The sequence below is a fragment of the Typopeltis vanoorti genome, chromosome 4 (assembly GCF_054136105.1).
Source record: "Typopeltis vanoorti isolate ZY-2024b chromosome 4, IOZ_Tvanoo_1.0, whole genome shotgun sequence".
Lineage (NCBI taxonomy): Eukaryota > Metazoa > Arthropoda > Arachnida > Uropygi > Thelyphonidae > Typopeltis > Typopeltis vanoorti.
The window spans coordinates 11,552,055-11,573,736 of record NC_143552.1 but is presented as its reverse complement, the minus strand read 5'-3'; the positions used below and the strand labels follow the sequence as shown (position 1 = coordinate 11,573,736).

Below are 21,682 nucleotides of genomic sequence, written 5' to 3'. Positions count from 1 at the left end.
TCTGGATTGAGAGGAGGCTGAGGCGTAAGTGATGCTCTCCTGCCATACATCTCAGCCCGGGGATCACGTGGTTTCCGATTTGCCTGTTCGGGAAACGAGATTCTGTTCGGAAAACATGTTCGAGAACCGATTTTTTCGAGGCATTCGAAAACAGAGGTTCCTCTGTACTGACTTTGATCCTGCTGTTCTGAGGAAAACTGTTCATGAATATGATTTAATGCAAGCAACTAAAGTGGATACTTAAGTCACGTGCTCTCAGTATAAGCACAAACAAGTAATATTATGCAAATTATTTTTATATGTTTCAATATAGTATGGATGACAGCAAGAATGTAATTTTTCATTATATCACGCTATACTATAATATTCAATCAAGCTGGAAAAAAGCTTTCTGAGTATGTGTAATGCTATGTTTATATTTATAAAGAGAAGATACTTATTAAATTAATACATAACTTTTAAATAATTAAAATTTATTTTTACCCATAAAGAACCATCTGCTTCACTGTTCCTATCTGCTTTCCAATGAAGAGTTAACAGAAATATAGGTGAAACAAGTGGATAAGCTGGAGGAATTAATACTAACGAGGAAAGTTTTGCTGAAAGAAGATACATCACATACTTTAAAACAGACTAAGATAAAAGCACATATGAACATAAAAAATTTCACAAAAGAAATTTCTTAAAAAATGCTATAAGAAATACTAACATTATATGGGCTCACAGACTAAGTTTAAGTAGTGCAGTATCAGGGCAATTCATATTGAATGTATGTATTTTCGTAAGCTTTCAATCATTTCTGAAACTTTTTTAAAGTTTCACATGCAGACATTATTTTCCTACTTGTACAAAATAAAGTGCCTCTGTAGCGCAATTGGAAGAATGACGGTACATTGTGCCCTTTGATTGGAATAGGCATAAGTTCGTTTTTCGTCGTGATGGGAGGATGAAATCTGGATGATTTCAATTGAAGGTGAGTTAGCTGATCTCATACGGAGGTAGCAGGGTTTTTTCTCCCGGAAACTTGGGTTTTTCATCCCGTATACAGACAAATCGGTCCTTCAGAACACACGCAATTTACAGACAAAAAAAGAAAAAAAAGAAAGAAAAAACTAGTTGTGGTGGAGGTGGGCAGTAGATGCCGTTGATGGAGATGATTCGTAGTAGAGGTTCGGTGTAGCGGTTGAGACAGTTGTAGGTGTCCTCCTGCGATGAGTCTTTGGACTCCTTGGAGGTATCAGGAATAATAATAATAATAAATAACAATGGATATTCATTATCTGTTCTTTATGTAATAATTTGTTAGAGAGAAGTAAAATACAATGTTCTTATAATAGTATTTGCTGTAGTATTGAAGAGTTCCAACCAAATCTCCAGAAGTACAGTCCTTTATTCAAAGAAATTTACCACACAGCAATCTATTATAACAAATTATTCTGTAGTCTGTACAAATTTGTTATAGTAAGAGTCATGGTGTTTTCTTCATTAAGTATAACTAATTAATAGAATTCTGTCAAAATGCCCATTTTCTATTGTTAGTTGTCTGAGGTCTCAAACATGCTGTAATCTCAAATGACACAATATCAAACTAAAAGCAAAAAACTCACTTCCAGGAACTGAAAAACTGTGGTTAATAAATTAAAACTAATTAAATCACACTGCATTAATTAAAGCCACTTTTATGCCACAAAACAAAATTTTATTTATTTTAATGCATGATTTAAGTGATATATTAGTTTTTCATTGAGGTATTAGAAGTATTCTTTAATCTGTGGCTGCAGATATAACCAATTACCAAACCTTGGAGTGATTGGGGTTTCACTTAGTAAAAGCTATATTTAACAAAAGTTCTGTCATCTAGTTGTAGTTTTTTTTTTCTTTCTTCTCCCCCCCCCCCATTTATCTGTGGCTTTCAGAAGAATGTGTAACTGTATATTGAATTAATAAACATCATTAATTTCCTGATTGGCATCTACAATTATCTCTGATCCTGAGCAGTTTAATAATATTGTGATACACTATCTTACTACTTATATACAGAAAATATAGGATTTCTGCATTGATTTAATTTATAGTAGATTCCTGGATCTAGCCAGCTCCCAGTAATGAGACCTCAGTATAAGTCAAAACACTCAACATATTATTTTTCATTATGGGATACTGAGGCAACTGACATGAAGTCAACATCAGCCTCTATATGCAAGTAGATTAATCATGAAGATACTTTACATGTAAAACTTGTTTGCTTGCACTTCACTAAAGAATTAAAACAAGAATATTTGTGTATTCAGGAGTGAGGTGAATAAAATGGGGGTGAAGTGTTATTGATGATAGCTGATGAGCTACAGCCAAGTAGAATAGAAGTGGAACTGCAGGATAGAGAAAAGAGCACATTTGAGGCTATTTGGCGTGAGATTGAAATTAGCAGAACTAAATATACAGTTGGGTGCTGCTATAGACCAGGTGATGGAATATATGGTGGAGATAATATGCATACGCAAATAGAAGAAATGAGTGGAAGGAGGGTAATTATTATGGGAGATTTCAACTATGGTAACATTGATTGGAAGGAGGAGAGGACACACGGGAGGAAGGAATTGGATTTTATGCAGTTATTGAGGGATAACTATCTGCGACAGCATGTAATGGAAAATACTAGGGATCAGTGAGTGCTTGACCTGGTAATTGCATCTGAGAATTTACTGTAACGAATATGACAATGTTGCCACCAACTGGTGAGAGTGATCATAGGGTCTTGACTTGGAAGGTGGCTAAATGTGTGAAATTTACAATTACGATAGGGTACATGTGGAATTATTGGGCTGGTAAGTATCACAAGCTTAGGAGATTGATTGGTTCAGTGCCATGGCCTGTACAACTGCAAGGGCTTGGAATTGATAATGCATGGGAGGTGGTAAAGAAGTGTTTGCATGAAGCAATGGCTGACTGTATACCTAGAGTCCGAATAATAAGTCACGTAGGGGTTAAATGGATGAATAACACCATTAAGCTTGAGCTGCAAAAAAAGAAACAACTATACAGGGAATTTAAGGAGAAAGGTGAACAGTATAAAGCGCAGGCCACAAGGGTAACGAGTGTGGTAAGAAAAGCAAAAAAAAGGATTATGAAAGAACATTGGCCATGCAGGCTAAGGAGAATCCTAAACAGTTTTTTCGATATGTTGCAAGTAAAAGATAAAATGTATATGGCAGAATGATTTTAAAGAATGCAGATGGTAGGGAGGTAACCAACGCAGCTGATATAGTTGAATTACTGAGTGAGCATTTTGCAAGAATATATCTTTCAGGTGGTGACATTGCAGAAATGAATGAACCAATAGATTATATAGGAATTATGGTGAATGATGTGGAGGTGAGTAGTCTATTGCAAAACCTCAATGTCAATACATCTGTGGGATTGGATGGTATACCAGAATTGTCAGTACCCTTGACCACTTTGTTTAATTCGAGTCTCTGGTCTGGGTTAGTACCGAGGGGGGGTGGAAAGAGGGGAAAATAGTTCCACTGCATAAAGGAGGTTCCAAGACTGATGTTGTAAATTACAGACCGATTAGCATATCAGGCATCGTTGTCAAGGTCTTGGAGAAATTAGTCGAGAGAAGAATACAGGACTGGATAGATGAAAATGGGATACTGTATGGGGGACAACATGGTTTTGTGAAGGGTAGATCATGCCTCAGTAACTTGCTCACGTTTTATAACACAGTGATGGCTGAACTGGATAAGGGTAATGGGTTTACAGTGATTCTACTGGACCTTGCCATGGCCTTTGGCAGGATACCACATGTTACTCCAATCACTAAACTGGAGCAGATAGGGATGGATATAGGGTTGGTGAGATGGATAGGAGGGTGGTTGATGGAGAGATACCAGAGAGTGGTTTATTCAGGAGTTGAGTCCAAAAGACGGCTTGTGACTAGTGGTGTAGTGCAGGGTTCTGTTTCTTGGACCACTACTTTTCAATTGGTTCATTAACGATATAGGAAAGTATCTGAGAGGAAGTGTTCACTTGTTTGCTGATGATGCAAAGCTGGGTAGAGCAATTGCGAGTGCACAGGATGTCAAAATTTTGCAGGATGATTTGGATAGTTTGGAGGACTGGACTAGGGAAAATAGATGTCAATTTAATTTGGCAAAGTGTAAGGTTATGCATTTTGGAGTGAAAAGATTAGCAGCTGTATATCACATTGGTGGAACCGTACTCCAGGAGATTGATGAGGCCAGGGATTTGAGAGTGTTGGTGGATAGGGAATTGAAGTTTAGGGGACACATTGCAAAAGTGGCTAAATCAATTCATCAAATCACTTGGCTTCTGAAAAATACTTTAACAAGCAGAGACAAGTTATTGTTCCTCTGTATCGTGCCTTGATAAGACCCCATCTAGACTACTGTGCCCAGATATGGGCGCCAGGGTTTCTTCTTGATGGGGAGGAGGTGGAGAGGATCCCGAGACGAGTGACCAAGATGATAGCAGGTCTGTGGAATGAACCTTATGAGAACAGGTTGAAGATTTGTGGATTACAAAAATTGGTTGATAGGCAGAAAAGGGGTGATATGATTGAGACATTCAAATTACTGAAGGGTTTCTATAGGATTAATCCAGAAGATATTTTTGAGAATAGGATTGGTGGTGGGAGGACTAGGGGCCATACATGGAAGCTGGGCAAGAGTGTAGTTAGCAGGGGTGTTAGAACTAGGTTTTTTACTTGGAGAGTGGTGAATGAGTGGAATAAGTTGCCAGAGTCTGCTGTGGGTGCTATGACTGTGAATGAGTTCAAGGCGAGGTAAGGTATGATAGATACTGTGTGAATGTCGAATAGTTGCTCTTGACATGATGTTAGGGCCTCCCTCGATGAGTCTTTCGACTCCTTGTAGTTGCCCGAGATAATAATAATAATAATATAATTTCTTGTTAAGTATGATATAGTAGATAGTAAGGGACTAGTCTGGTAAGTGCATCAAAAAGTAACTTGTTTGTTTCATGGTACAAGGACAACTGTGGTCATACTGTGCCAGTTAAGACAAAGCAATATATAAGGTGAAAATAACTTGATACATAAACAAAAGTATAAACAGGTATAGAAAGATGAGAATAATATATAAAAAAGGTAAATATAAAGAGGTTTATGAAAAACAAGTGTAAAAAAAATGGTTTGTACAATACAGATAAAAACGACCTATGTACAAAAACAACATTGTATAAATAAAAAGAATGTGAACAGTCTATATATGGTAAAAATATTGATTCTCTGTAAAAATTTAAAAATAAATGAGATACTTGGTGAGTCTGATAAAATCTGCCTGATGTATAGGGTGGAGAAAGATTATGAATACGGCTAAAATAGTGACTGCACTTACTAATGAAATGAGAGCAGTTAATTAAAATATGACTGATGGTAAGTCCTGTACCACTGAAATCACACACACACAGGCATGTCATTACACCTCAATAGGAAGAAGTGTGTGCATGTGAGATGACTATGACCTATGCAAAGCTGAGTTAGAATTTCTTCCTTTACCGACCATGTACAGATTCGACTGCCACAATTTAATTTCAGGCTTGATTTGATAGATCGTTATTAGTCTGTCTATTCCATGATGACTGCCACTGGGATAAAAGTTTCTGTCTCTAGATGTCGGAAGCTAGAGGAACGAGATGACCTAGCTGAATTATTTTTGTCTTGTTTTCCTTAATCCAAATATGGCTTGATTCCCTTAATAAAAGGAATAAAAAAAAATAATTCTTCCTCTAATTCATTTTCACTCCCCAAAAATATTTAGAACTCTTTTGCTTCTAGCTTGTGGAAATCAGTAGGTAGATAGCTAGCTAGTCTCTATCCTAAATTATTCATCATCATATTATTATATGATGATATTGACTATAATAATTATTTTAGAAATTAATTTAATGAAGTCTGATCGGTTCAGGTTTGGACGATTTCACAGTGTTTCACATATTTCAAGGAAAGGATGAACAAATTTGAACTTGTAGAAGTGAAGAAGTTTTGTCTGGTTGCAGAGAACTCTGTCAATAGTATGAAAAGTAGGGCTAGACTTGTCAGATTACAAAAATGTAATATAGTCTTCATGTTCTGCAAATGTAATCAAGGCAGAATGGCCAGCCTATCCAAAATAGCAAAGATGACACAAGCAGGATACCTGGATAGAGACTTGGTAAGGAAAGAGGTGGTATCCATGTATTCTTCATAGATGATAGGAAGGAAGATAATTTCCAAGCTGGTTTGAAGAAAGTGTATAGATTGAATTTATGAAGAATCCTTGCCATTTGTGCTGAGGTTCCTTTAAAGTAGGGTACTGAAATTTGTTTCGCATCGTATTGTAGTCTGGCAGAAGGATGATAATTATCAATATTTTTTTTTTGAATAGCAGTTCTGTGGTATCCATTACATATCAGATTGTTTTAATTTTACTCAGTTCACCTAATAAAAAGGAATCAGAATAGTAATTCTATTTATGAGCCTCTACATACAAGGATGCTTGATAATACCCATTTCTGTGATGAATGATGGTGGGAGTATGAGTAAATGTATCTGCCAGTAAAGGCTGGCTTCAATAAAAACTGAAAATTCAACTTGATCTGAGGGTTTATGAATTAATAAAGTATCCAAAAAGGATAGGTTTTTAGTGGATTCACATTCAATAGTGAACTTGATACTGGAAGTATAAAGGAGTTTATTTTCTCTAGAACTTTAGTAATTCTGACTCAGAATGGGCTGCAAAAATATCATCAACAAAACGTAACCATAAATGAGGAAATATAATGTCAAAAATTTCTTGTTCTAGACAGACAGAAAAGATAGGATTGCCCACTACTGTTCCTTCTATTTGTTTGAACAACTTACTATGCCATGTAAAACAGTCTGCACTAATGGTAAATTTAAATAGGTTAACAATATCTTTGAAATATATATTGATCTTTAATTGACCATGATTTATAAACATCTAATACCAACAAGTTTCGCCGATGGGGCTGTCCGGCTTCTTTAGGGTTTATAACAGTAAGAGAAAGCTCAAAGATGCTAGTACAGAGAAAATGGAGTAACACTATTGTATAAATTAAACATTAAAACAGAACACATAATATTACATGCATGGAGCGTGTTGTGTTAGTCACTGTTATGAAAGCATTTCTGTAGTTTTGAGCAAAACTAAATTCTGGCAGACTGAGTGATCTTATTAAGGTTTTCCATATGTCAGCTATTATCGTTCCCTGGATTTTCTCCAGAATGGAGGATTACAACGGCTTCTTTGAAATTTCTACTATGGGAAATCTTCTAAGTAAGGCATGGAGCTACTATCCCAATCAATGGTATGGTTAGTAATTGCGAAATGATGGGCTAGACCTGAGTTGTCTGTTCTGTTGTTATTAACATCTCCTATATGTTATTTTTTTCGGATTTCGAGGCTGCTCGACGTCTGTCCTATATAGTTTAGATCACAAGCACATTTGATGTTGTACACTCCAGTGTGTTTGAAAAAAGGATTAAAGTCTTTTGGCGATCTTAAAACGTGACGGACAGTCTTGACCGGTTTGAATGCAACTCTGATGTTGAAAGGTTTAAAAAGTTTTGCGATCTTCTCGGACACTCTACCTGCATAAGGAATAACTAATGAACTATATTGAGTGATGGTAGGTTTTTGTTGTTGTTGTTGTGTGTGTGTGTGCGCGCGCGAGTGTGTAGGGTGGGGGTTCTATGAAGAATCTTGTTGATTAGATTCTTTGGATAGCCATTTTTTATTAATGTCTCTGATATATGAGTAATTTCATCAGAGAGTTTTTTTTCTTCTGAGATGATGTTCATAGTTCCATTTTTGATCATATGTATTATGCTGAGCTTCTGGGAAATATGGTGAGATGACTTGAAATGAAGGTAGCGTCCAGTGTGTGTTGGTTTGCGGCAGACTGTTAGTTTGATATGTCCATCTGCTCGTTTCTTGATTAGGGTATCCAAAAATGGTAGCTGATTATCTTTTTCCAGTTCCAAAGTGAATTGCATTTTTTGATGAAAATAATTAATTTTGGTTAAAAAGTCTAAAAGAGCTGTTTTTGTGTCTCCCTCCAAATTATAAAGACATCATCTACATACCTCCACCACACTGAAGGTTTTGGGTCAAATTTTGAGAGGATGTCTGTTTCTAGCTTTTCCATGAACAGATCTGCACAGGGTGGCGAAAGGGGACTGCCCATAGTTAAGCCATTTAGTTACTCATATATATCGTTTCATTCCATTTGAAATAATTAATTTAAGGCAGTGACAAAAAAGATGAGCCATATTTCCAGGGAAGAGATTGTATACAATACTGATAACTTCTTCTTCTTCTACAGGGATATTTGTAAATAAAGACACCACGTCCAAGCTAGCGAGAATGCCTGTCTTTAAGATCGAGATGTTTTTCAATTTTTCAATAAAGTGCTTTGAATTATTAATGTAAGTGTCCGATTTTCTGATATGTCCTTTTAGGAGGCTGGAGAGGTGTTTGGACAATAAATATGTGGTAACATTTCTTCCGTCAACAATCGGGCATAGTGGAACTCCACTGTTGTGGACTTTCGGGGCTCCATACAATCGTGGCATCAATGGGCGTAGTGACTTCAGATTCCGTTGCAAGTCTATGGACCAACTAGTCATGTTCCGTAATAAGTTGTTAGTGTCCTTGTGGTTTTTCCATGTTGGGTCCGACTCTAATATGTGATACGTTGATGGGTCTGATAGTAATTCTGCAATCTTGCTATGTAGTCCTTAGTGCTTAAAATGACTGTGACATTACCTTTCTCTGCTTTTAAGATAGTTATTTGTTTATTCTTTTTCAAGTCTGAGAGGGCTCTTTTTTCTTGGGGTGTTATGTTTAGGTTAAGTCGCTTTGAAATTGAAAGGATAATAGCACTTTTTAATCTCAGATCATCTGCTGTTATTTTTGGAAAGGATGCAATTGCTTTCTCTATGTTACTGATGATGTCGACCTTATGAATATGATCTGGGACAATGTCGAAATTAAATCCTTTCTTAAATATTTCAGTTTCTGGTTGTGTTAACATATGGTCCGAAAGGTTAAAAATCACTTTTTCATCAGGGAGGCTCGGTCTGGAGTTGTAATACTTTTCATATAGTGTGTTGAATTTTTTGATTTGAGTTTTTTTACTAATTAGAAAAACTTTGTTGAAACTGTTGTAAAACATCTTATCTAGAAGTGTCCATAAGTTGCTCTCTATGTTATTAGAAATAACTTTAAAAAGTCGGAAGCACGAAAGGTCTATTCTGTTAAGTTCAACTCTTACGTGTTGTATTCTTTCACGTAGTAGGACCAGGGATGCCATAGTATATATTCTTTATGCTCTTCTTGAGTGGAATTGTTCTTTGAATGTTAAAAACTTGGGAATAATGTTCAAGTTTCTGCATCTTTTTAAGAAAGTTAGAAGGTTTAGAAGTCTAGCTTTTTTACATTTGAGTTTCTTAAAATAATGTACCTTTTACTTCATATCATCATCATCGAATCTGTTCGTGGCTTAGATTATATTTGGTCATTCAAACATATAAAATTGAAATATATATTGATCTTTAACTGACCATGATTTATAAACATCCAATACCAACAAGTTTCGCCCATGGGACTGTCCGGCTTCTTCAGGGGCTTATAACAGTAAGATCTTAAAGACAGACATTCTCGCTAGCTTGCATGTGGTATCTTTATTTACCAACATCCCAGTAGAAGTTATCAGTATCCTATACAATCCCTTGCCCTGAAGATACGACTCACCTTTTTTTGCCACCAACTTAAATCTAATTATTTCAAATGGAAAATGAAACGATATATGAGCAACTAAACAGCTTAACTATGGGCAGACCACTTTCGCCGCACTGTGCAGATCTGTTCATGGAAAAGCTAGAACCAGACATCCTCTCAAAATTTGACCCAAAACCTTTAGTGTGGTGCAGGTATGTAGATGATGTCTTCATAATTTGGAGGGAGACACAAAAGCAGCTCTTTTGGACTTTTTAACGAAAATTAATTCTTTTCATCAAAAAATACAATTCACTTTGGAACTGGAAAAAGATAATCAGCTACCATTTTTGGATACCCTAATCAAGAAACTAGCAGATGGACACATCAAACTAACAGTCTACCACAAACCAACACACACACTGGACGCTACCTTCATTTCAAGTCATCTCACCATATTTCCCAGAAGCTCAGCATAATACATATGATCAAAAATGGAACTATGAACATCATCTCAGAAGAAAAAAAACTCTATGATGAAATTACTCATATATCAGAGACATTAATAAAAAATGGCTATCCAAAGAATCTAATCAACAAGCTTCTTCGTAGAACCCCCCCTTACACACACACGCACACACACACACACACACACACACACACAACAACAACAACCTACCATCACTCAATATAGTTCATTAGTTATTCCTTATGCAGGTAAAGTGTCCGAGAAAATCGCAAAACCTTTTAAACCTTTCAACATCAGAGTTGCGTTCAAACTGGTCAAGACTGTCGGTCACATTTTATGATCACCAAAAGTCACATTTTAAGATCCAACATGCTAGAGTGTACAACATCAAATGTGCTCGTGGTCTAAACTATATAGGACAATGTCGAGCAGCCTCGAAATCCGAAAAAAAAAAAAAAAAGGAATATATAGGAGATGTTAACAACAGAACAGACAACTCAGGTCTAGCCCATCATTTTGTGATTACTAACCATACCATTAATTGGGATTACCTATAAGAAGATTTCCATTGTAGAAATTTCAAAGAAGTCATTGTAGTCCTCTAGAGAAAATCTTAACAGAAACTAGGGAATGTTGAAAGATTATTTTTCACTAGGTTGGACTATGATAAATTTAGTTTAATCCTTTATCCCAGTGAGAGCAAACAAAGTTTGCGCCTGAAAATATCTTCAGGACTGAATATAGTGTTGTACTATCTTACCTGGGTAAGTAGTACAACACCAGTAATCTCGTAGCAAAGGTGGAGCAAGCTACCAACACTCCTATCCCAGTATCTCCCATAATGCAAAGCACATTTCCTTGTGGGTTACCCCAAGGAGATGTGTTTTGCATTATGGGACCATGCTACGAGTTGCCTGGTGTTATACTACTTATCCAGGTAAGATAGTAGAACACTATATTCAGTCCTGAAGATATTTTCAGGTGCAAACTTTGTTTGCTCTCACTGGGATAAAGGATTAAACTAATTTTATCATAGAAATTAGGGAATGATAATAGCTGACATATGGGAAAACCTTATTAAGATCACTCAGTCTGCCAGAATTTAATTTCGCTCAAAACTACAAAACGTGCTCTCATAACAGCGATTAACACAACATGCTCCATGTGTGTAACATTAAGCGTTCCGTTTTAATGTTTAATTTATAAGATAGTGTTACTCCATTTTCTCTATACTAACCACTTAGAGTTTTCTCTTACGTTATAAACCCTGAAGAAGCCGGACAGCCCCGTCGGTGAAACTTGTTGGTATTCGATATTTATAAATCATGGTCAATTAAAGATCAATATACGTAGGCTGTTCAATAAGTAATAAGACTATATTTATACAGAAAACAGATTACCTTTAATCGTCATCATTTACATGGTCTTTTTCGAAGTAACTGCCGTGAGACTCAATGCATTTGAGTCCCAACGTTGCGTCCACTTCTTAAACACGTGAGAGTCCGTTTTTTGAGAGTTCTTTCAAAACCACCTCTGCAGCTTTTACACATGCTTTGTTGCTTTCAAAATGGCGGCCTCTTAGTGGTTTCTTGAGCTGAGGAAACAGCCAGAAATTGCATGGTGTGAGATCAGGACTGTATGGAGGGTGTGGTAGGATATCTGTGTTGTTCTTCTGCAAAACGTCAACTACACAACCAGCATTATGTGGCCGTGCATTATCGTGGTGCAATAAGAAGCCATTCTTCAGCAATAGACGCTTCCTTTTGACGTGCTTGATGATAATCGCTGCTGTGTTGATCATTGTCTCTGTGATGGACGTTGAAGGTCTTCCCTCACGTTCAAGATCTTCCACATTTTGCCTTCCTTCCTTAAAAGTTTTATGCCAGTGAAAAACACTTGCCCTCGACATTGCTTCATCGTTGAAAGCTTCGCGCATCATGTTAAAAGTGTCTGATGCCGATTTTTGCAAATGCTCACAAAATTTAATTGCATAACGCTGTTCCAAGGATGCTTCCATTTCAAAGACTGGTCACGCCCTGTAGGCATGCCGATGAGCACTTGCGTTTAGTCACGTGACACTCTGGCACATCAGCCCGTATACGCCATCTATCAACTTCTTTCGTTAATACAGACAGCAACATTTCTTTATTCCACAGAAATTAATATTGTAATGAGTGGTTTCGCCACAGTAAAATTAGTCTTATTACTTATTGAACAGCCCACGTATATTTCAATTTTATATGTTTGAATGACCAAATATAATCTAAACAATATCTTGTAGGAAATCAGAAATATGGTATTATAAACAGACTAGCTAACAGAATATCAACCTATGTTTTAAGAATACCTCCCTACAGCTGAACTTGAACACATATGCCAAATCTTCTTATCTAATGCCCACAATTCCAGGAGAATTAAAAAATACTTAATCTCTATATCAAGCCACAATCCTATCAACATTTCAGTAATGTAATTAATATTTCCTTTATCTGGAGCTTCTTGCAAAGAACAGGAAAAACTTGATCAAGGTATATGCATACAATTCCTTGTACCTGGCAAACTGGCCTATTATCAATAGCCTAGATCTGCTAATCAATAGAAGTGTAATATCTGCTGTTCATTGCTATTATTTGTAATATCTTTATAGCTTTACTCCAATGCACTTTTTCTCTCTTATCCTTTCTCGTTTACTCTAATGCATACTATGATTATTCACCTTCCGTATTTACTAGTTGAATGCCTATGAATACTGGAAATTTATTTGTCAGACTGCACCACCAATATATCATTTAATTGGCATAAGACTAAATAAAACTTCCGGTAGATTTCCTTATCTCTCACGAGCGAAGTTTCTTTTATCAATGTTTACTTTAACAGTCGTGGTTCGTAAGTAACTGAACAGTGTTTTTATTGCCTTAAATTATTTCCCGCTCACAAGTCCGAATTATTTAAGAACAGTGCAGTTGTAAAATAAAAGATCAGGCAGCACTCTTTTAACAAATAATTAAAACACATTTATTTACAAATTATACATGAATTAAACAATAGGAAGATTGCTTTCTTTATCCATTTATAAAATCTTTAGCATAAATTAGAACCTTTTTACTTTAACACTAATTAACTTCTTTAACTCACAATCTTATTTACTCTCTGCTTACAAATTCAACTTATTAAACTTCTAGTTTACTTGCAAAGAGATTAGCTAACTCTCTGTTAAGTTATCTTTACAATTTTTATATCAACTTCCAATATGCCAATCGATTCTCTTAATGACACTTCTTACTGCTATTAACCAAATTCTTAAGTCTTTCTATAACATACTATAAGAGGGAATATATAAAAGGTTTGAACTTACAAAAAACTCTGCATCACACATTCAGTCAAAAATGTTTCACTATAATCTTATGGCATTTCTTTCATCTCAGATCTTGAGCTTTGTCAGGAATGTCTGGCTTCAGTAATATCTCATCGGGAAAATAGTGGGCTGTGGACTGCGACCGGCAAAAGGCCGTTCTCCCACGGTGAAAAAAGAAAATCTTCCGAGCAAAGTTGCTTTGGGTAATTTACATCGGCTTATTTCTTCTGCTTGCGCTCGCCAAAAATGCCTGGATGACTGCCGTCTCCAAGAAACTGAAACTGCCGCTAACTCTCAACCGGGATCCCTCTCTCTGGTGCCTGGAAGCCTTTCCTTCTTCAGCAAGGCCTGGAAGCCCTCTCTCTGCCCTGGAAGCTCCTCTTTCTGGCGACTAGAACCGGGAAGCCCCTTATGCTTGGCTCAGTCCCTTTTATTTTGCAATCTTGTGACCTTGCACTAAGGGTAGTAAATCCCAAAGAATTCGGCACGACTCTTTTATCTTGTTTTAAGTTTATCCCGCTCATTGTTCTCCCCCGAAATTTGACTATAAAACTAGCGGACCTCTTTGATACTTTGCTTCTCCTTTCAGGCCACGGAAACTTCTCTAAACCTAGTGGCACTCTTAGATACTATCTTTAAAGGTGTTAATGCAGTAAGCAACTCTTATATACAAAACTAGCAAACAACTTTTCCTGTGCTCTTACACATAACTATATACATATACAAAGTTTCTCTGGGAAAGCATTGCCTTTGTTTTTGATGTTAAAACAGTAAATACATTCACTTCCCACAGGGTTAACTACATTAATATTTTGCAAAACATACATAGAAACAAAGAAGGTTATTTACAGTTCTCATAGGACTTGACCTATGTAAAAAATTGATGTAAAGCGCTTTGATATTTTTAAGCTACATCGAGATTTTACAGAAGATCTGCCAACATCCATATCGAACATAAATACATCTGTTGACATAACTAGTTCAACTGGGTGCTGCTGACCATGCTATAGATGCTACAAAGGGAATAAACTACTATGCTTATCATAGCACGAAATAAGATTTTACTGGAATCAGCAACTACTCTTAACCAATCTAACTGAAATAAATACAGATGCATGAAACTCCCTAAAATATAGGAAACATTTCCTGTGACTTTAGGTATGAAGAACAACCATTTCCATTCCTTTGCTGCTTGTGAATTCATTACTGTTTTATACCCTACCTTCAGTGAGAGACATCACTGACAAACATGACAGACAAAGCAGTGAAGTCACTAAACTATCACTTGCTTCTTTCCTATATGCTGCACTTCATTTCCATTAAACTGCCAACAAGAGGATTAGGAGAAAGTGTATGGATCTGGAAATTCTTGGGGAAATCTGAAGAAAGGAAACCTTCCACCAAGATATGTAATGAAACATCTGGAGAGGAAAGTAGTGATGACATTACAAAGGGTGGAAAACTAAACATAAGATTGTAGTTTGGTATATACTTACAGAAAAAACAGAGAATCTATATATAATATATATTTAAAAAAAAAAAAAAAAATATTTAATGACTTTAAATCGAGATAAAATATTAAGTTTTAAAGAAAATGATACAACTAGTTTCAGCCTTCATCAGGTATCCACTAAAGGTAGAACACAATAATAAAAATTGAAGTTACAAAAAACTGAGAATTACAGGCAAAAAATGCAATACATAATTGACACAGAAAACGTTGTATTTTTCAAGTTGTTCTATCTAATGCGGTATTGTTTGTTGCACGCGTGCTTGCAAGTTCTTGTGAACGGCAGTATTGATCAACTGCAGCATGGCTATCAGGGATGTTGTAACTCGAATTGCTGTTCAAATGTTCAGGATTAAGGAGGATTTCCCTGGACTACACGATTTTCCTTTCAAACTCATCACTGCAGCGAAAAATGTTTTCGGATTTATCGCAGCAAACTGAGTGACTCTGTAGATCATCATCATGAGGATTGTTTGAGAAAAGAACATGACTGGATAGGGCAGATGCATGTGATCTTTTATAGGAGATGTTTCTCTTATACTCCTCTATACGTAGTTCAATAGATTTGTTAGTCTGTCCAAAAATAAGGAATATTACAATCGCACCATAACTTCTATATACCTGGATATTTCAGATTGTGATGAATAGGCTTCGGATGGCTTATAAGAGAACAGCAACGACTGAGAAGGGTGGCGGGGTTCAGAACATCGTAATACCCAGGGGGACGATGACGTAAGCGAACCCCAAGGTCATCGGAGCCAGATAAATAAAGGCTTGCGATGGCAAGAAGAGAGGTCAGTGCGGTGATTCAGTTTGGTTCCTGGCAGAGCAGTACGTGGAGTTTGAGTTCGTCTGGTCCCGTTCCTGGGTCAGCGAGAAGTTTCGAGATAACGTGGGGTTCCAACCAGAAGTTATGGGTTCTAGAAGTTGACGAGATCCCGGAGTTGAGAAGTACGATGATACAACTTACGTATAGCAGCAGAGTTTTGGTAACATCTTGGGAAATGATTTCTAATCACCACCAGAGACCTGCTTTCCAGACAGTAAATGCCGAGAAAGCGACATGACTAAGATAAACGGTTTTAGAAGAAATTAGATGCTGAGTTTTCATGCTGCCAAGATCAAAATGTTCACCGATATTAAGAGAAGATCTCACGAAATCCCTGAGATGATATCCAAGTGCAGTACTAAAGTCGGCCGGTAATAGAAGGAAGTGATTTCAGGGATCATTCAGAAAAGACCAGGCATCTGTTCAAAGTAAGATCTTTCCTTTGTTTAGCTAGAAATAAGAAGATTGTTGTGACGGTGATTTAATTAAGGGACTTTTTTTATAGTGATACTTGAGGACTTTAGGCCTTATGCTGATATTTGAAGTATTTTGTTATATGTGAGAGGTCTGGCTAAAATTTAAGTTGAAACATCGTGTATTTAATGTTTTAGCTATTGACTAAACCTGCAGAATGTTATGTAAAAATTGATCTGAGTATTACCAAGTTTAATGAGAGAAAATTATAGACACGTGGTCTTACTAGAATTGATTATGATAAGGAACTAAATTGTAAACGTAGTCATTAGTTGTGATTTGAAGCATAGAAGCTAATTTACTTAGTACTTAAAATTGACCCATTGTACATTTCATTGATGTTAAATAAATTGTTTTCTTGTTTAAATAACTTGCCTGATTTCTATTTCCAATGCACTACTCATTAATTCGAATCCGTGAGCCTTAAGGTAGATATCGTCACGCCTGCATAACAGAAAATTTAAGTTGCTAGATTTACTCAGAATTAAGAGAGAAAAGTTCCGTATGGTTTACTGTGTGTTACTTTTCGGAGGGAGATTCACCTCCAACCCACGAATTTGGTGGCACAGCTAGAAACGAAATAAATTTTCCAAATTCAGTTGAGAATAAACATCAGTGGGTCACACAAAGAGATAGGCTCTGGGCCAAGCCGATTTCTTTGTTCTGTAAGTTTTGCACACGTGAGCTTTATATTATTTGCAGCCATAAGTCAGAAGTATAGTAAAGATTAAGAAGAAAGGTTTAAACGAGATAACTATAGTTTTAACAAAGGCGCAGAAGACAAGATATATTTGAAGATTTGATAACATATTTAAAATAACTACAGATTTAACAGTGGACCAACTCATTATTGATTTTGCAATAAATACACTGTCTAAACAACACTGGTGTCCAGACACTTTTTTCCACATAAATTTCCACAATTTCCATTATGCCTTTCACCAAAACTTCCAGAATATCAACTTCTACAATCATAACTTCTGATCTCTAAACCATTCTCCAATACGGCATTTGTAATTTTATTAATTTCAGTGCTGGTAAGACTCATTCCTGTTTTATTTTATACACTGTTAAAAGTCTTACTTCTAACAGTGCCCAAACTTCCAGATGCGATAAGATTTCTTTGTAGGCTTATCACTAACCTCCAATATCTCTTGGTGCAAATATTGCATCAAAAAAAAAAAAAAAAGCTTCTCTCTTTTCCTCAAGATGTTCCCTTTATTTCAGATGCTAACTCTATACAAACCTGTCAAATCAATGAGTACTGTTTCCTCACATTGTTCCCAAGAGATTCCTAAAAAATACTTGACAGTAGAAGAAAGCAATTAGTGTTCGATTCACCACCTCTCAGCAGTTTGCAGACCTCTTTTTCACACAGATATTCATGATGCAAACACTGAAATGTCAGCTACTGGAACAAACTACTCAGTGCTAGTAAAAGAATTACAGAGGTACCTTGACATAATTGTACCAAGAAAGAAGACAAACAAGTGAAATCCTATAAAATACTTACCACAATGTGTTATATTTTATACCTAAGCAACAGTGATCAGAAACCGAAGGAGTAGGTATAACATTTAACACTGAACACACAAATGTTTTGAATGGTAGGTAGTTTCCAACAAACTGATAGGTATATTTCAAGGGAAATTCATCAACATTGAGATTTATATGAACCTATGGTTATAGTCAAGAAGGAGAAGAAGACTAGAATTTCACAAGTGATTAGACAGGATAGCTGACAAAGCAGAAATATTTTGCAGAAATTTAGAGTAAAGAGCAAAGTTAATAATAGTGGTAAGTGTCTGCTGAATTTCTGTTCAAACATTAAAAGGTGGTTAATATATCCTTGCTTACTAAATTAACATGTTTTGAGTTTTAATCCCGCTCTGAACATGGATGTTTAGTGAATGCCTTCAAGTGTGTGTGTGTGGGGGGGGGGGGGGATTTTAATGTTTATTGTGTGAGACCACATCCCAATTACTGGAGGCCTAAAGTAGCCTAAAAAGTTTGTTTCACTTCGAGAGCAGTTAATATACTAGAGGCAGACAGCTTTTCATGGGTGAAATGTATATGCACATGCATACACACACATTATTAATTTTTTATTTATTTATTATTTTCTTAGGCTGAATAATAGTGACCCTACTTTCCAATGTGGAAAGTAGTTATTTTATTTAACTTGGAGAAGGAATTGGTTTTGGAGGATATGCTAATTAAAAAGTTATGTATACTGATTTATAAACACATTTTTAAACAGTATCATTTCTGTATTTGCATATGTATATTAAAAATATAAAAAAATTTAAAAAAAAAATGACCCAAGGAGAGGGAGAAGATAAGTTATGAAGGGAATATACTTAAGCCTACTTATACATGCAGTGGTGAATTTCTTGTTGCACATGCTAGCTTGGACAAGTTGCGATCAGTATAATTTCCTGTAAGTATAAGGAACAGGGAGAACTGACTGGTGTTATAAATGTTGTTTCCTTATTTTATTATTATTTAAGATGGCATTATTTAGGTAAGGGACATTACTCTCTGGTTCCCCTTTATATGCCCGATTCATATTCAAACTACCTATCAATTCTGCAGCCATCACTTAGATTGCTCACGTGTGCAAATTCGATAAACAAAAAAACTGCCCCTGGATAGAGCTAATTCCTTTATTTAAAATCTGGAGCTGTGTCCTTGTTGGGTTCTGGAAAATTTGTTTGTTAATGCAGCGCCATCTAGAACCCTTAGATCAGATAAAGGTTCTTCATCAAGGAGTGAACTCTCAGAGTATTTATTTTATTTATTTATTCTTATGGAGTTTCCTCCCTTTTCTCCCCCATCCCTATTGGGGCAAGTTGAGCCCCCTCATGAGGGATTAAGTATTTATGGCTGTAGATCCGTGTGTTCACGAGGCCGGTTTGCCTGCTTGCTGGATGAAAAACCCCAGATAAACTGGGGGGGAACCCTGCTGTCCACGCCCAAGACCGGCTAACTTGGCTATGGCTGAGGAAGATCCTTAAGCTCCTCACGACAGCGGGGGAATTGAACCCAGGACACTCCTTCCCCAGGCATATGGTTGCGAGGCGCATAGCCATGTTAGATCCTGAATGGAGGATTTTCTAAGAAGTTGTTCATTCAGAATCTAACAAGAAAATTCTAACTAATTTAAAATAATACCTGCACACCAGCAGAAAGTAATAAGACCTTGTTGTATAAGAGAATGGGTATTAATATGTGAACTGTATTAGAAATATTTGTAGTCAAAAACAGAAAACTAAAGTAGAGAATTGTGTACAAATTAATGATTCCATGTAAAAGAAATATTAGGTTAAATGTGCGTCCTGTTAAGCTATCTCAAATAACGTAAGTCGACAGACAGGTCATGAGTAACAGTGCAAAGGTCGTGTCTGAAACACACGTATCGGTCATAACGCCGGAGGCTACAGCATACGCGGAAAACCACGTAAGCGCGCTTTCCTTGAAGACAGCACCTAACAGCATTAGGGGGAGTAAGGATCATCTTAAGGGCATTAAAACTAAGGGTTGTGCGAAAAAAATGATACAGCAAAAAGAGGGCACTAGAACATAGAATATAGGCAATGCAATATTGCAAGGCTTTTTGTTCCGGATTTTCATCTCGAGGATTCTTGACCGGTGGTTGGAGAAAGGATGAGCCAGGGTTCTATGATGTCAGACAGCGGGCTGTTTTCCTGATTATGCTGAACAAGATTCCATGCAGAGCCTATGCAGAAATCAAGCCAGCCGCTGGATGTCCCATCAGAAAGGAGCTAAGATAGCCCCAGTTGCGGAAGAAAATAGTTCGAGTCTGGAAGCAGTAGACAGGATGACGTAGCCACAAGCTAGGTGCTGAGATAGCCGATCGAAGGATGACCAGAACAACATGTGTTAGTTAATAGACCTTCGGAAAGAATTTGGTAATGTAGAGATCTTTGTTATATGTTATGGAAGTGATAGAAGATTGAAAGTTGTGTATGATTAAGTAATGTGGACAATCCTTTAGAGAACTTGGATAAGATTTCGTATTTGAGACAGCTAAATCCTGTTGGATGAGGAATTGTCAGGAATGAATCTAATTGTATGTGACTGATGTAATAAGTGTATTTCGTTTAGTAGATAACCCTAACTGAGAAAGCAACAAGTTGTATAGTATGTACTCTATGAATAGCATGCATGAGAGAATCTTAATTTAGTGTAATATTGTCATTGCTTTCTACTGTTCTGTGTGATTAACAATGTGAACTTGATTAATTTAGAATTGTGAGAATTATCTTAGCATGAGATTTAACTTAGCAAGAGATTTAGAAGTTTTAGTAATTTGATTCAATTTAGTTGTAATTGTCATTTAGTTCCAATAAACATGTTTTATTGCATATGCCTGAGTCATGCCTGAATTCGAGATATCAAATTACCACTTATAAAATTAGAACCATAGCAGGAGAAATTTTAGATATATATATTTAAGTAATAGATCATTGGTCATGACTGCAAAGTACTGATATCTATTTAATTGTGTGTTACAGTGTATGCCAGTGAATCTAGGAATATTTCTCTGAACTTGAATAAAATTCCTGTTATAGGATACTGGCTGGCGCAGTATAAATATAAATTTGCCAGTATCTGAAATGGAAATATCCCTAGGTGGAATCTAGTTAGGCTACACAACAAGAAAAGATAATAAAGGTTAATGAAGTATATAAAATAAGAGATTAGAGAGAGAGAGAGAGAGAACAATAAAATATAACAATAGAGCAGCTGGTAGGAATTTAAATGAGTAAGGTTTTGAGTAAGAAAGAAGATAATCAGCAATGAACTAAATAAGTATAAATCAGTATAATAATAACACCAACCATTATAACAGTCACTAGGTTAACCACATGGTTGTACAATTTATATGATAACAGTTTCTAAGTTAGCTAAATCCCTTATTTGAAACTCTCATTGCAGTCGTGGCCAATTAATTAGTTCCATTCAGGTTCTATTTTGATGGGTGGTGCATTGGATTCATACATCAGGCGATTTGTTAGGTAAAAGAAAAAAGGGTTTATTCATCAAACTATCACAATACAAATTTACAAGACTTGTCATATGACTAAAGTAAATCTTTCTCCTAAGTTAACAGACTTAGCTATACAATACTTCAATATTCCTAGTTAAATTCTACCACGAGACAATATTAATTATGAATCAATTCACTGACTTCTAACAATCGGATCCACAATTTCTCTCAATGTTTAACTTATCAAACTTCAAGCATTACTAAACTATA

The 21,682-nt window shown here is 36.1% G+C and overlaps 1 protein-coding gene across 2 annotated transcripts in view; it reads right to left on the bottom strand.

Moving 5' to 3' along the window:
• The window catches only part of thoc5 (THO complex subunit 5), a 514,059-nt gene that overhangs the window by 80,260 nt on the left and 412,117 nt on the right, over window positions 1–21,682 (bottom strand). For both annotated transcript variants that reach the window (XM_090391636.1, XM_090391637.1), the window contains one exon: window positions 484–599. In XM_090391636.1, the coding sequence (XP_090247762.1) occupies window positions 484–599 (116 nt within the window). The remainder of the gene's footprint in view (window positions 1–483; window positions 600–21,682) is intronic.